Source organism: Branchiostoma belcheri, unplaced genomic scaffold, assembly GCF_001625305.1.
Source record: "Branchiostoma belcheri isolate BF01 breed outbred unplaced genomic scaffold, Haploidv18h27 scaffold219, whole genome shotgun sequence".
Classification (NCBI taxonomy): domain Eukaryota; kingdom Metazoa; phylum Chordata; class Leptocardii; order Amphioxiformes; family Branchiostomatidae; genus Branchiostoma; species Branchiostoma belcheri.
Window position 1 is genome coordinate 175,333 of NW_017803702.1, and position 14,860 is coordinate 190,192.

Consider the following 14,860-nt stretch of genomic DNA (forward strand, 5'->3'; position numbering starts at 1 on the left):
CGGAAGAGAACAAACGGTAGTGAAGGCCGGAAAATTAGTGGATTTGGACATACAGGCTTCGTGACTGGACTATTTTCTGAGGGGGTGGAGGGCTTATTAGTAATCTTTTTTTACAGTATTTGTATCAGTTTTTCATGTTTTTGACTACCAACCTAGATATAGTGATCGGTGTTTTAAAAGCTACATTCGGCGGCAAGTAAAAACACGGTAAACATTTTAAAACTAATAAAAAAAATAACGTCCTGCGAAGACTTTGTAGCTATAGCTATAGCCAGCAACGTTTATTTATGATATAGATGCGTGCTTAAATTAGCAAAATACATGTAGTTCAGCGGCAGAACAGTTCTCTGAATTGTAAGATCAGAATGACTTCAAAATAAACTAAAACTAAAATTTTCTTTAACTCACTACAGAGTGTCAGACTTTCACTATGATTTTGCTATCATTTTTGCACAGATTTCAGAATTGTCCTTGGGGGCAAGTCTGTCAATTTTTAACCAACACGGACTTCTCTGACGTAAGCCTCTTCAGAATGACGTGTATCCACCGACAGGGGGTTAAAATGAAAAGAAATATTCCAAGAAGTGTTCACATTAGACTAATACAATTTCCTTCCCGTTTTCCGAAAATAAGTTCGAATATTACGTCATCAAACATGACAAAAACGTTTTACATTTGTCTTATATAATTTCCTTTAATGAATACGGAAGAGACATCAGATTATGACGTAATCAAAATACGGCATGAATGTATTTTGATGGCATCACGTGGCGTAATGGTCTTGTGGCGTAGCGGCAGAGTGCTCGACTCGGAACCAAGAGGTCCCGGGTTCGAGTCCTGACATGCCACCGATCTTGTGCCATTGGGAAAGGCACTTAACACGACTTTCCTCACTTCGCTCAGGTGAAAATTAGTATTGTATTGCCCCGTGTTAGTGGCGGCAATAATATAAGTTGCAGTCACTACGTCTTGTGATTAGATGTTGGAATAAATGAAATGGTCGGGGCTTTTGGCTAAGAACCAAGAGGTCCTGGGTTCGATCCTCAGACAGGCCGGATGTTCTTGAAAAAGGTACTTTCACATGACTTCCCTCCCCGTACGGTGGAAAGACCCCCTGAGGGCCTTCCGGCTAATCGTTGGTACAGTGTCCAAACACTGATGAGGCCACGTACGGTTTGGTGTCACCAATGTGCCAAGATTTGCCACTAAGAACCGTACATTTTCTAATGTATTTTTGTCACGTTTTGTAACTGACAGTATGCAATACTATCATCCCCACTTCTAGTACCACTTAGGACACTAGTAAAACCGACAACGACCCCTGATCTACCCGATTCTACATAATCTCTCTAAATTGAATTACAGACGTGGGTCAAACTGCTCTAAAGTCCAGCTTAAAGTCCTCCAAAGCTTTTATGATAGGGTTTTTGATCAATGGCGAACGGTGTGATCTGGCATACAAATCCATGATTCACGTTGAGGGTTTTAAAAGTATAAATCTCAAGGGTGCCGTCCATATGATACAGGAAGCGTAGAAGTGTGTTCAAAGCCAATAAGTCAGGGTTAAGACATTGATAGGTCACAGGAAATGAACCTTATCCCCGGCCAAATGAAGTAGGTAGTTGCCGTCGTAAGTTAGTTAATTTAAAATCCTGCCAAGTAACTGACTGCCAACCATTTTAAAGGGCAGAAGCCACTCCAAGACGACTTAGTTTTATTGTATGTGCCTATGGTATTATTAATCAGAAACTCTGTTCGTTTACGGAATATTTACGCGGTTCGCCCATTTTATACACAATTTGAACGCCCCGCCACTAGAAAATCTATTCCCCGCTCGACTAGCTTCCGGTTACGCAAGCAACCGGAAATGACGCATCACGAGGGAACATGATCCAGCTTGTTTCAGCCTGAACGCTTGGCAGCCATATTTGTTTTGCTTGTTTGCACGCTTGGCCGAAAGTTTGTACAATCGTAGAGGTATAGAAAGGACAGGAGAACGTTTGGTAAACGCAGTTATCTGGGGGTGTGTTTGTCAGCATGCCTAACCAGTGTGTGGCAGCGAACTGCACGAACAAGAGGGCGGATGGCTTTAGCCTTTTCCAGATGCCATCGGACGAAAATCTGCGGGCGAAGTGGATTCAGCAAATTCGCCGTACAAGATCTGGCCCGAACGGAAAGCTGTGGAACCCAACCAAGAACTCGTTTTTGTGCTGTGCACACTTCACAGAGGACTGCTTCAACCCTGTCTCAAAGTTGAAGCAACAGTTCGGGATTGAGATGAAACAACACAAGAAGTTCTTGTTGCCCGGGGCTGTTCCAACTATCTTTCCCCGTGCCCGAGGCACAGAGTCAGAGGCGAGCACGGCGCAGCCTAAAAAGCGCAGGAAATCTGGTGCAGTTGAGAAAAGGCGCAGAATTGAGGTGGGTTTTTAGGATTTTTATGTTATGAGCACTAGAGTCGTTGTTGTAGAATTCAAATGCGTTTATGGTGTCATTTTTGTACGATAAATTGTCGTCTGAGTGGGATAATTTGTCAGTAGCGAACATTCATTTATTTCCCGCATGGAATGTTTCGCTAGGCTGCTAACACGGGGACTCTACTCTTTCAAAACAAAATGTTTCACGACAAATAATGTTAGTTACTCAAACACTGACGTCTTCTACGAAAGACACTATAAAGTAGTCAAATTTCGGAGCAGGTAAGTCGGGAAAAATGTTCATAAATATGATAAATGGCGGCTGGGACATGTGTATACATGTATGTGGGGAGGGGGGCGCGGAAATGCAAAGATGAAGTTCGTGCGTTTTTGCTTAGCTATGCCGTGGCAGTCGACAACATAATTTCTCACCTGTATTTCTCACCTGTAGCCGGTCAATAGGTACCTTGTGTGGGTAATGAGACCGCACTTCGGGTAGTTTCGGCGGTAGCAATTCTTCTCATGTGTTCAGTACGTAAAGGTGTAGTTGTACATATCCTGGTGATTCTTCCACTCGTGTGCAATATGGTTCTTGAACTCATTTACTGATTTGCTAGACACTGCTTCCTAGGGAAAGTGATTTTTTTTACATGCATGATTTTCTTCCCATGTTGTGTCGAGAATTTTTGGAATGAAAATAAAATGCTTGGCATTAGGAGAAGAAGAAGAATTATGGAAATGCAGGGCACCAGATCTGGCTAAGTTCCTATGCTTGTCACTTGCTAAGGTAGGGGTAGATATACAAGAATAAATCATGATTATATTGTTGAGACTGTAAGGCCGTATTTATTTGATTATATTGAACACCAAAATATATGAGCGTGTAATAAAAAAAAAATTGTATATAAATGCTATGACATCAGCACATGGGTACAGTAGATATTGATTTATGCTGTCTTTATTACATATACCAGATACTTGGGGAATGTATGAATCAGCACCAAGAGTCTTCTGCTGATACAGAAGAGAGGGGAGATGGTGCAGGTTCTCTTGAAGAAAGTGATGGTGGCGTGCCTGTTGATGTAAGTGTTGACATCTATCACATGTATCAGTTATCAACAATCTATTGCATTTTCTCTTTTGTAATTGATCATAGGAATTTATACCGATGTACTACTTGTGTGTACATTTGTAGGTAAACCCAACAGAATTGCAGAATTCCTGTGACAGTGGGGTGCAGGTGTCCCTGAGGCCGCCACGCAAGCATAAGGGCATACAGTTCAAAGGATCTGGACGGACTAAAGGTATTTTATGCTAATACTATAGTTTTTAGTTGCCAAGTCATAGTCAAAAGTTTTCTTTTGGTAAAACAAATATGGGACACCCATCTCTTTTAAAATCTAATATTATGTTCCTACATCATTGACGATAAGCATAAATGTGTCATTATTTCATTACTACAATTTTCAATTTACAATTTTATCATTGCTTTACTGCAGGTGTGCAGTGCAGACCCACAACTGTCACAGTGGCCACACAAACTAATGAGGATGCGGAGGATAAGGATGCGGAGGATAAGGATGAGGAGGATAAGATGTCTGTGAGTAGTGCGAGCTCATGGGAGGACCAGGTAGCAGTGATCGCCGATGACCCTGACTACTACCCGTCCTCTGCCGAAGAGTCCGATTCTGAGGACGAAGTTGCCCAGCCACCGCAGGAAGACCAGCCCCCGCAGGAAGACCAGCCACCGCGACCAGACCGCCGCGTTTTCTTTGTGTTCTGGGTCTGCCTAGTCCAGCTGATCACTACATGGGATACTATCTACCTCTTACAAAATGTAGTTGATTCCATTGGTTGTCATACGTAACACAGTGCAACATTTATTAGTCCCAACAGGGGACTTTCTGACACATAGTATAGTTGATTGTACAATGTAAGTTTGAGAAGTAAAGTTGACTGATATTGCTGCTAATCCCAAGAAGGGATACTATCTACCTCTTACAAAATGTAGTTGATTCCATGGGTTGTCATACGTAACACAGTGCAACATTTATTAGTCCCAACAGGGGACACTTTCTGCCACATAGTATAGTTGATTGTACAAAGTTCTGAGTTTGAGAAGTAAAGTTGACTGATATTGTTGCTAATCCCAAGAAGGGATACTATCTACCTCTTACAAAATGTAGTTGATTCCATTGGTTGTCATACGTAACACAGTGCAACATTTATTAGTCCCAACAGGGGACTTTCTGACACATATCATTGTCGATTGTAGTTTTTACATATTACGAAGTTCTTAGCTAGAGAAATAAAGTTTCTACCAACTACACTATCAAAGGTAAAGTAGGTAGGCTTAGCACAAGTTCAGCAGAAGACATCTCTAGTCGTCAGCTTCCCGGAAGCCTGTGTAGTCTGGAGACGGGAAGTGGTTTCTTATAGCAGCCACAGTGCAAGAGGGCAGAGTAACCCGGTTCTTCTTTCCAAGGAACTCGTAGCACCAGCGCACAAACTGTCGGTACGCAGTGTACCGCTTCCAGCTGAAAAAGATTATGTATTGGTATTATGGTACTTAGATAAATTTACCCTTTCTTTCAAATCTAGTCCACAAGCAATACAAGTGATCATAATAGATAACTATCATGTTACAATTGCAGAAATCTTTTTTTGTGGTTTGGCTGAAACATACAATGATACATGTAACACATGAAATCTAGGATTGCCCATCTAGCTTATTGTTATAATTTTTGGCAAAGGCTAACCTTATCAAGTTATCATGATTAGTATTTTTTGTGTATTATTTTCATACTCACTCGTTTCCAAAGGTCAACCCGTAATGATCCCGATAAGCAAAGTATGCTGTTTCTAGTACGTCCACGGCTAGGCAGACTTGGGGAAATCCGTGGTGTTGGGTAATGCAGTCAATGCCGGGCTCCTTCTCCCTTCGCTCACAAACACGCATCTGCTCCCGGCAGCACACATTCTCCTTCACCTTTCGGTGGTCAACGCAGTTCCCACAAGTACACCTAGAAGACCAAACCCCAATAAGGAATTAAAAATTGTCATACGATTTGTAAAAATGTGATAAGAATTAGTTGTGAGCACAGCGTTTGTCTAAACAAACGCTGGCGGTGACTTCTGAAGGTCAGGGGTCGCACTAATCATCCACACGTATCGCCATGTTCCACTTGTTTTGGCGATCTTTCAAGACAATTTCCGCTCTACTTTCTTATTCTTTCATGGAGGTAACGAAAAAAACACAGATTAAAGAAATGGCTGCCTCCGGGGACGACAAAGACCAGAAGTAATGACGCTAATCCGCAGAAAGAAGGTACGGTACCGCGAGGTTAGAAAAACAACACAGGCCGCGGGGCGAACCCAAGGTCACAAAATCGTAATATTTTATACTACAAGTACGTCTCACCATAGCGAGTAATCTATATCCTATCACAGAAACCTAACAGCAAAATTACCTAAGCCTCACTTACCAGTCCATGTTCTGCAGTCGGGTTTCGCTATCGAGCGGAATTTGTCCGTCGATTTCAAGTTCCCCGCCATCAGCCATGGCGTCACCAGCGGCCTCACCTTCATCGTCGCTGTCAGAATTCGGCTCGTCTGACTGCACGTCAGAGAGATATGGCTCAAATCTGTAGGGCATGAGAACTCCTACGACCTCCTCCGAATCTGAGTTCGACTCAAATTCCTCACAGATACATTCTACGGTAGACGAGCAGTCAGAAAAAGTCTCAACTTCGTCAGCGTCCATGGTCGGTGTTGCCATTGTTAAAACAAACAGACAATTGGCAGATAGCGGGTGCGTCCCTTGTGTTACGTCACGGCATCACGTGACGGCTTCTGGAATGGGGCTACTACGCCGGGGTCGCGGCTTTCCAAAAACGACACTTTGAGAAGCTGTATAATCTTTATTTCTCGGTAAAAGTGACTACAAACACTTTTAACTTACTGTACTATATGTATATTTTTGATATCTATGCCTATTTCAGGTACTTTTTGAGGTGGCTTCTGCCCTTTAAAGTGTATAGTGTGGTGCATATTTCCTGTAATAGACCACTGGTAGTGGTGTGTGTGTTCATCTTCTATGCTTTCAATTAACTCCCATACAACACAGACTAATACAGCAGGGGCTTGAACACGGTGTACACTCTCATACTCTCAACTCCCATACACACAGGTCACTATAGCAGGGGACCTAGATGTGCTCTTAACTCCCAACACCCATACACACAGACTATGTACTGACTAGGGACTAGACCAATGGTAGTGGTGTGTATCTCCTATAATGTCAAATCCTAACTCCCATACACACAGGTCACTACAGCAGAGGCCATAACACTGGTAGTGGTGTGAGTACAACCCTTATACTCGTACTTCCAACTCCCATACACAAGGCCACTACAGCAGAGGCCATACCACTGGTAGTGGTGTGCGTACAACCCTTATACTCGAACTCCCAACTCCCATACACAGGGCCACTACAGCAGAGGGCAGGACCAATGCTACAGATGTGTGTACAGCTACCATACGCCATACACACAATACATCGGGGGTCGTCCACAGTAGCAAACCTCACTGAACACTTGTCAACTACAGCCGACCTTGCCCCGACTTACTCCCGACCATAGTGTGTGGTGGAGGATTTATTTATTTTCGGGAGGTTATATGTGACAGTAAGTTTTAAGATAGAGGAGCGCTGGTACAAATTTTTAACACTAAGACACAGGCCGATATTTATCACTGCCCAGTTTTATGTGTACAGTGGCCCGTATCTAATATGTAACTAGTACGTATACGTAGGTCATATCTTTGTACAAATTCACCCATTAACTTACGATAATGCCATGTCATATTTTGTAGCCACAAATGTAGAATACATTAGACTTGTAGTGTTGCTGTTTCCTCAGGTACCAACCATGCCATGTTTTTTCCTGTACGATATGCAAGGCAATTGTTTTTTCATCCATCCATCCATCCATCCATCCATCCATCCATCCATCCATCCATCCATCCGTCCATCCATCCATCCAATTTATCCGCCCATCCATTCATTCATTCATTCATTCATTCATTCATTCATTCATTCATTCATTCATTCCTTTTATGATAAAAATCAATTTACATGAAGTCATGCCTGCCAACATGTCTTGACAACAATTTTGTATATTATAAAAGACAGAATTCCGAATTTTCCTCCAGAAAGACAAGATTTTATTTTATATATTACACAAAAACATACTCAAAGAGAGAGAACATTCAAAAGAGAGTAGAATCTAAATTTGTTCTGCCATTCTGCTCCCGGCATATGACGTACATTATTAGGCCCGAGTCTCTGACATTTTACAGAAGACGTCATTGCGTGGTCGGCAACGTGCTTTCTTATGTAATTTTACTTCATTTTTTCTTCATTTTTTTCACGTGTACTCTGTTATTCTTGAGTGTTATTCTGTGCGTCATTTTAATTTTGAAGAATTACGTCTGCTGTCATATATCAAAGACTGAAAGCTCACGGGGACACCGGAAAGCCCCGTGGTATCATTTAACATAATTTGTCAGTAATAAGTGTTGTTTTTACCAGATATCTTGAACAAGGGACAGCAACCCCAGACACAAACCATAAGCTAGTGAAGCACAAATGTTAACCAAAGTCAACTACCATTCGTCATTATAGTAAAGACAAGAACAGAAAATACACAAACGGGTGATTGTTTTTCTGTTGTTGTTTGTTTCGCATAACCGGTAAACCGCCTTTACACGTAACACACCAGTTTTGTACATGTACGTTTATGTAAAACTGCGTAAGACCGGACTGTAAGGTTTAAACCACTCACACCGGGAAGGTTCCCTGCTCTTTTTGATACGTGCGGTGGGTTCTTTACTTAACGTGTGTGGATTGTGGCTCTCCCCAAACACGGCACCTCCATTTAAAATAACGTCCTATCCGAGGGACGTCCCTAACCGAAGCTAGGTACTTATTTCCACCTGAGCGAAGTGAGGAAAGTCGTGTAAAGTGCCTTTCCCGAGAGCACCACATCAGTGACATGAATAGTATTGTGCTGTAGTATCATGGAAAGCCACCAGGTGGCTAGAATATTATCTTTGTCTTTCAAAGGCACATGTACCCACCATGCAAATATAGTCACCATCTATTTGTGACTTTTCAAGTTTTACTAACAATGACACGACGTGAGAATACAAACAGGCAGAACAACGAAACACAGAGAAAGCAATGTCCCTTTTTTTAGTAAGGCAAGGTGGCATGGAGGTAAAAATGGTGCAATCTACCATCTATGGTGCTTGCATAAATTAATTAAAAAAAACAAAATCATACGTATCAACATACTCTAGAGTTCACTCCATCTCCTGTGTATGACTTTTTGGCCTTCTGTCATTCTTCCTACTAATCTTGACCCCCCTCCCCCTAACCCGCACGTTCTGTCAACCAAAAATAGAAAGAATCTGTTGACCCTTACCTTTGCCAGAACAGACAACTTCTAGCAAAACTTTGTTCTGCTGTATTTCAGAGAAGACGTTTATGAAACTAAATCTGACCTTTCTAGCTTTCTGATGTTATGACGCATATATAGGGGTCGAGCTTCTTAGGTTAAGTTATTAATCATAATACGTCAATGCACAGTCTGGAACAGCAGAAACCTAAATTGCCACGTGCCAACATGATACTAGCTTGAGGACACAAGCCTTCTAGCGGCTTGTTTGGTGTCGGGTGCTGGCGTAGTGGTACGTAGAGCGTTCGACTATGAAACGGCGCGACCTCGTGTCTTAGGATCTTTTTTTTTTTAATTTCTGATTTTAATTTTTTGTTAACAGAAAGGTGAAAAGACGGCATTTTTTTACATCTTTCGCACTCAATTGCTTATAATTCAAAATCAAGGTCATTTTTCGTAAATCCTTGAGAAACGACTCTGGACAAACCCGTCACGATCATGTTTAGCCGTCAATGAGATATGTTGGACTCTTCATGCTTCTAATTGTAAACGAGTTTTGCCCGCATGTCATGCGGCATGAATATGAGGACTGTTTATTTATGCTGACGTAAACAAGTATTGCGACCTTTAAGGACACCCACGATGACGGTAGTAGCTTCGTTTTATGCTCCATGTCCACTACAAAAGGACTGCAGACATTTACTGTCCAGGAAATGGTTTATATTTGTAAAAGGGTGGATTTTTCTTTGTTAGAAAGTACCCGTGTGAAGAGGGGCCGTTAAACCCAGGTTTACTGTAAATGACCGCGGGTGACCCCATTTCGAACACCGTTCTGTTCGAATTACGTCATATCGAACATGGTTCGGGTCTACTTCAGGTGGAGATACCGGGGCCCAAATTTGACCATCGTGCCCCATCCAATAGTCAATTCCCTAACACACCTAAATCAGGGGAATTGAGAACACAGGCAACAGGCAAAAAAATTCAACATAATACATCAATTATATTTACAACAATATATGAAATAATAAAAAAGGAATGACGATGGAAATGATAATAAGGTCATGGTAAATAATAATAATTGTAACACTAAAATCAAGAGTAATATTGATATTTGTAATTATAATAATATTAGTATTGATAGTAAAGATTAAAGCAATAATAATGTAATAATAAGTCGTGTAGATTTTAGCAGGTTATAGCTGTGAGTTCAGAGCTCAAAGTCAGACCTAGTTGAACACCTATTTTAAAAACTGACGGAAGTATACACTGTTTTATGAGATGCGGCAGATGGTTCAATGTGTTAGCACCTTTATATAAAAAACAACTTGCACTTTCCACGTTTCAAGCATAGTGGTGGCATTTTCCAGGATAGATTTTGTTGGGTGAGATTTGTCAGTCTGGGCAGCTGTGACATTCAGAATCCATCTAAAAGCTTTTGATGTACCATAGAAGTTCATTTTTTGACTGCCTTGTACATTGATGGTAGCAAGTGCAATTTTGTTCTGGATTTTGGGGGTTTCCAGCCTAAGACATACAATATATACTAAAACATCGTTTGTATTCTAAGATTTTGGAGGCGTATGGCCACAGGCTTTAGGAAAGGAAGGCCAAATCAGCCGCTGGCAGCAAAAGATTATGTGACAGAAGCTAGTACCTCGAACAAAGGGAACAAGACGTAGTAGTGGACTACCAAATTAACTGCACCAATTCCGCTCTATAAGCATGCTTAAATATGCTTAAAGTTCTGTTTCGTTACTTTAAGTTAGTTTAGTTGGTATTTACGCGTGCTTAATTGAATAACTGCCTTTACGTTTGTCCATAAATAAAATGTACGTAGTGGTACGCATTCAAGCAACTTTTAAACAATGTAAATTGCTGAATTTACTTTTATAAAAATAAAAGTTGTGGAGAATTACTAGAAAAGAACGAAAACCCTTGACTGCCATTTCTATGCTATATATGGCAAACGGAAAAACTGAATATGTATAAAACACCGACATGATACATATATGTTTCATTATCTCTTAATTTTTGGTCAATTCAGATACAAAGCAAACATATGCGACTAGGCATCCTCTTGCTACACATAACACCGTGGTTTCTAATCATGAAATTATTGGACTGTATTTTGTAAATTATTGCTGATAGATTTTATATACAGATAGACAGGTAATTAACTGGTAATATTAGCTCATTGGATTGATATGAACAAATCGGATGTATACCCTTACAGTTTGTTGCTTTTCTGAAAAGATTAGAAAATGATTCTGATTTACTCAATAATGCTTTAAATTCTGTTTTGGGGTTGGTGGACTACTATCTCTTTACAGCCAGGGTCTAAATTGTATAAATGTCTAAACTGCAAGGACCTCACAATTAGCGATGCCAGCTTCATATCTAAAGCCCCTGTCACACATTCAGAACCATCCCCTGACCGAAAACCAACAAATCTTGGCTGAAGGTCTGGAGCTGTCTGACCAGATTTAAGCCATGACTATATTTGAATACTAAACGAATCAAATCTGAGTTAAATTTAAGTCAAATTTAAATCCAGAACGACCTTCGAACAATATGCATGCCCTACTCCAGACCTCAAGCCAACCAGCCACAACCATAGCCGAACTTACCGTCCCCAAATGTTTTAAACGTTTTGAAACGTACCGTCAAACACCAGTCCACCTTGCTCTAGAACCTACTACCTATTCCCTTGACCATGGTTGGTTAAAGTTGGCAGTGTTCGAGAGGCTGTATTTGAATATTGGTGACAGTTTAACCCTCAACAGTACACCTTCCCGGACTGATTAATCTGTACACCTGGGGTCAGCGCGGACCCCAGAACAGTTTTTGGCTAAGTTTTAGAAATTATCAACATGCTACCAGCTCAATTGTTTTGCAAACTGATGTGGGAACCTCTGTGTCCACATTACATACAAAAATCATACATTTTGAACTTTTTCTATTTTTTGGTGAAGAAAAGAAGACAAGAAGAAATACCCGATTTTTAAATCTATTTCAGACTGAAGGGGCTTTTGAGACCCAACTTTGATCTCAGATAGCGGCTAAACGGCTTGCGCTAGAAGTATCAAATTTGGAGACCTTTCCTAAAATGTCTCTGGAAAAAAGTTCACATTAGTTTAATACTAGTAAGTTGATGTTTTTTGTGTTGCCATGGCAACGGGTTTCTAGCAGGCAGTTTTTTTGAAAATAGAAGTAATTTTGGTTTAAACATAAACATTTTCTGAGTTTTATATTAAATTACACTTCTTTTCCAACATTAATAACATCTTACATAATTAAATATGTTAAATCATTTAATATGCATAGAAATGCTAATTTTATGACGTCATTGGTCAAAATCCAATATGGCGGACTATATTATTAGCTCTGACGTCATATGACGTCATAATTACACCAAAGTTATTAAAATTTAATTCTATTACTACAACATTCTCTGAAAACTTGGTAGACATACGATGAGTGCATAAAAACATATAAAAACGGAAATAAGACAATGTATAAGAACGCCAGTGTATCCATTATGATCGAAAGCCGGCTGGGGTCCGCGCGGACCCCAAACGAAAATCAGATATAATTTTTTTTATAAATGGTAGAAACGGAGTTTTCTGCACTGTGTTGAGAGACAACTTTGTGGGTGACAATTACCTAAAATTTCAGAAAAAAATCTTTAGAAACAAAAAAGATATTACAGCATATATAGTGCTGGGGTCCGCGTGGACCCCAGGTGTACTGTTTAGGGTTAAGATATTAAGTAATCATTATCATTTGAGAAAATGGCAACAAAAATCGAGAACAAAGCATGTCGGGCATGTCAGGAGTTTAAAGACCGGAACGTTCTGGTTCAGACACTTAATTACGTGTACAGCACATTATACAATTTTATTATTATTAATATTAATTAAAAAATATGTCAAACAAAACATGGTGCCGGCACACTCAAGTCACTTATATTTGTGCCGCCATTAACACGTGAGACAAGTGGACAAATATTTCCAAAGACTGACAGGACTGACATGACAAAATATTACAAAAACCGATTGAAACCTGACAACATTTTTTTGTCTATGGAGCAAAGTTTGAATGTTATGAGCTGTTGTAGGAAAATTAAAAATGAATGTGATAGAATATCGTTTGACAGATAGTAGTGATGCATTGCGGTACTTAGGTTCAAGTTTGTAGCCAAGAACGCCAGATCAACCCGTCTCTTCTAGATTATTTTTAGGGGGCACACCCCAGTTAATTTTGGGTCTCAATTTGATTCTGCATACCCTCAACTCTAGCGAGCCCAAACACCGGGTTTTCAAATGAAGGGTATCCTTCTAACTACGAGGACAATGGAATTTCAATTTCTTTCACCTCTCACATTTTAGTAAATTTCAGGGGGGGGGGAGAATTTTTCGATGAAAAATGATGCCAAAAATTGGCCATTTTCACGTGGAATTAGACCCATTACCCAGAATTTAGCCACCAATATTACTTACATGGTCGGAAAGAGAAAACCCGTATGTATTATCAAGAAAAGTAAATCCTAACACTGAGATTATCATAATAGCCCGTCGCGCGAGGCATAGCGACAGCACCCACAGAACGTAGGATACAACGCATATGTAGGTCAAACCGAAGCACCGCGCTCAGGGCGGAAGGACACCCGGAAGTAAGCCTCGGGCCCGAAATCAATTTTTACCCTAAACACGCCACCTCGTACACTTTCCAGCCATGTTAGTAGTGAATACCATTCTGCAGCAGATTATGAGAAATGTAAACTCAAACATGAACCATCGGAACCCATTCGTCACTTTTTTTCCGGGCACTAGGGCGTGCATATCTTGTTGGTAGATATGGAATATCTGTATAAGACGAAGGCTTGAAAATCCCAATATTCAGTAGAATTTTGTACTTGCTACAATCCATGTTCAGGACTGTCAACAATGAATTTCCAGTTAGCACCGAAAGCTTTCAGAGGGCTTCTAAATTTCACAAGTAGTGTGTCCTGAATGTGAAAAACAACAGATTCTCATAAGAAAAGTGCCGTCATCTGGAACATTCTGCCAGAGTCTATTACGAGAAATCTGATATTCCAAACCTTCGGTAGGTAATACTATCTAAAGAAGTACTCTGTTATCATCTCTCTCCAACATAGTAGAGCTACAGCATCTCAATGACAGTTCCCTATGTTCCTACATGTAACTACTTCGAGGATCCACATCACTTTCACACCTACAAAACTGTAATGTTTTTGATGTAGTTCAAAACTTCATTTACCGTACGGGTAGATTCTCGTAACTGATAGATCACCAACTTGTCCTGTTTGTATTTATCTTGGTTTTATCCACCTTGTAACTACGCATGTATCTTGTCTATCTGTTTTATTCTCGTTGTATATTTTGAGTAGAATGTGTTATATAAGTAACATTTGCTTTTTGTCCAATACTCAATATGAATCAATTAAATTATGGTCATGACTGCTGACAATTCCATTACATAACAGCAATGTTTGGAGAAGTGCTGCAAGAAAAAGATGGGTAATGTTACAATAATACTAAGAATACATAATATAGGATAATCCTTATTCTAAAAGTAGTGTATTTATACGGAGTCGTAAGCTGACGCCAAAAACCTTTCCATGGAAAGATATGTCTTTCCCCGGAGGTAAATATACTACTAATGTTTATTCACATTCACATTGATTGCCAGCCATATGCATTGTTGGCTGAATTACACAAGTGATTACTTATTGAAAAACTTGAAAGAGATACATGTTGTTGTTTTTTATTCATATATCAAAAACAATAAACATACAATGTAGTAAACCATCCCTTGCATAATACTAATCATAACTAAAAAGGCCAATATTTGCTTTGGAGCAAATACAGCGATGGGTTCACCACATTTTACGACATGGCAGGGAAAGAATGAGAAACACAAGGGAAAACGATGATTTACATTGATATAACTATAATATGA

At 40.1% G+C, this 14,860-nt stretch overlaps 2 protein-coding genes across 2 annotated transcripts; one reads left to right on the forward strand and one right to left on the reverse strand.

Annotated features, from left to right (window-relative positions):
• Nucleotides 1–1,699: 1,699 nt before the first annotated feature.
• On the forward strand, nt 1,700–4,284 carry LOC109470064 (THAP domain-containing protein 10-like). Its single transcript, XM_019768842.1, has 4 exons — nt 1,700–2,421; nt 3,392–3,499; nt 3,613–3,721; nt 3,917–4,284. Exons 1-4 carry the CDS (start codon nt 2,038–2,040, stop codon nt 4,282–4,284), a joined length of 969 nt encoding a protein of 322 aa, XP_019624401.1. The 5' UTR covers nt 1,700–2,037.
• A 158-nt stretch (nt 4,285–4,442) lies between these two features.
• LOC109470073 lies at nt 4,443–6,443 on the reverse strand. Its single transcript, XM_019768850.1, has 3 exons — nt 5,903–6,443; nt 5,228–5,440; nt 4,443–4,954 (listed from the first exon to the last, which is right to left on the reverse strand). The coding sequence occupies exons 1-3, from the start codon at nt 6,193–6,195 to the stop codon at nt 4,798–4,800; spliced, it is 663 nt and encodes a 220-aa protein (XP_019624409.1). The 5' UTR covers nt 6,196–6,443; the 3' UTR covers nt 4,443–4,797.
• Between the last annotated feature and the right edge of the window lie 8,417 nt (nt 6,444–14,860).

Excerpts from the sequence above, each read along its gene's own strand:
- LOC109470064 (XM_019768842.1), top strand. The coding sequence starts at position 2,038 with ATGCCTAACCAGTGTGTGGCAGCGAACTGCACGAACAAGAGGGCGGAT. Across the intron at positions 2,422-3,391 it reads AGAAAAGGCGCAGAATTGAG|ATACTTGGGGAATGTATGAA; the intron begins GTGGGTTTTTAG and ends TACATATACCAG. Across the intron at positions 3,722-3,916 it reads AGGATCTGGACGGACTAAAG|GTGTGCAGTGCAGACCCACA; the intron begins GTATTTTATGCT and ends GCTTTACTGCAG.
- LOC109470073 (XM_019768850.1), bottom strand. The coding sequence starts at position 6,195 with ATGGCAACACCGACCATGGACGCTGACGAAGTTGAGACTTTTTCTGAC. Across the intron at positions 5,441-5,902 it reads CGACTGCAGAACATGGACTG|GTGTACTTGTGGGAACTGCG; the intron begins GTAAGTGAGGCT and ends TTGGTCTTCTAG. Across the intron at positions 4,955-5,227 it reads GGGTTGACCTTTGGAAACGA|CTGGAAGCGGTACACTGCGT; the intron begins GTGAGTATGAAA and ends AATCTTTTTCAG.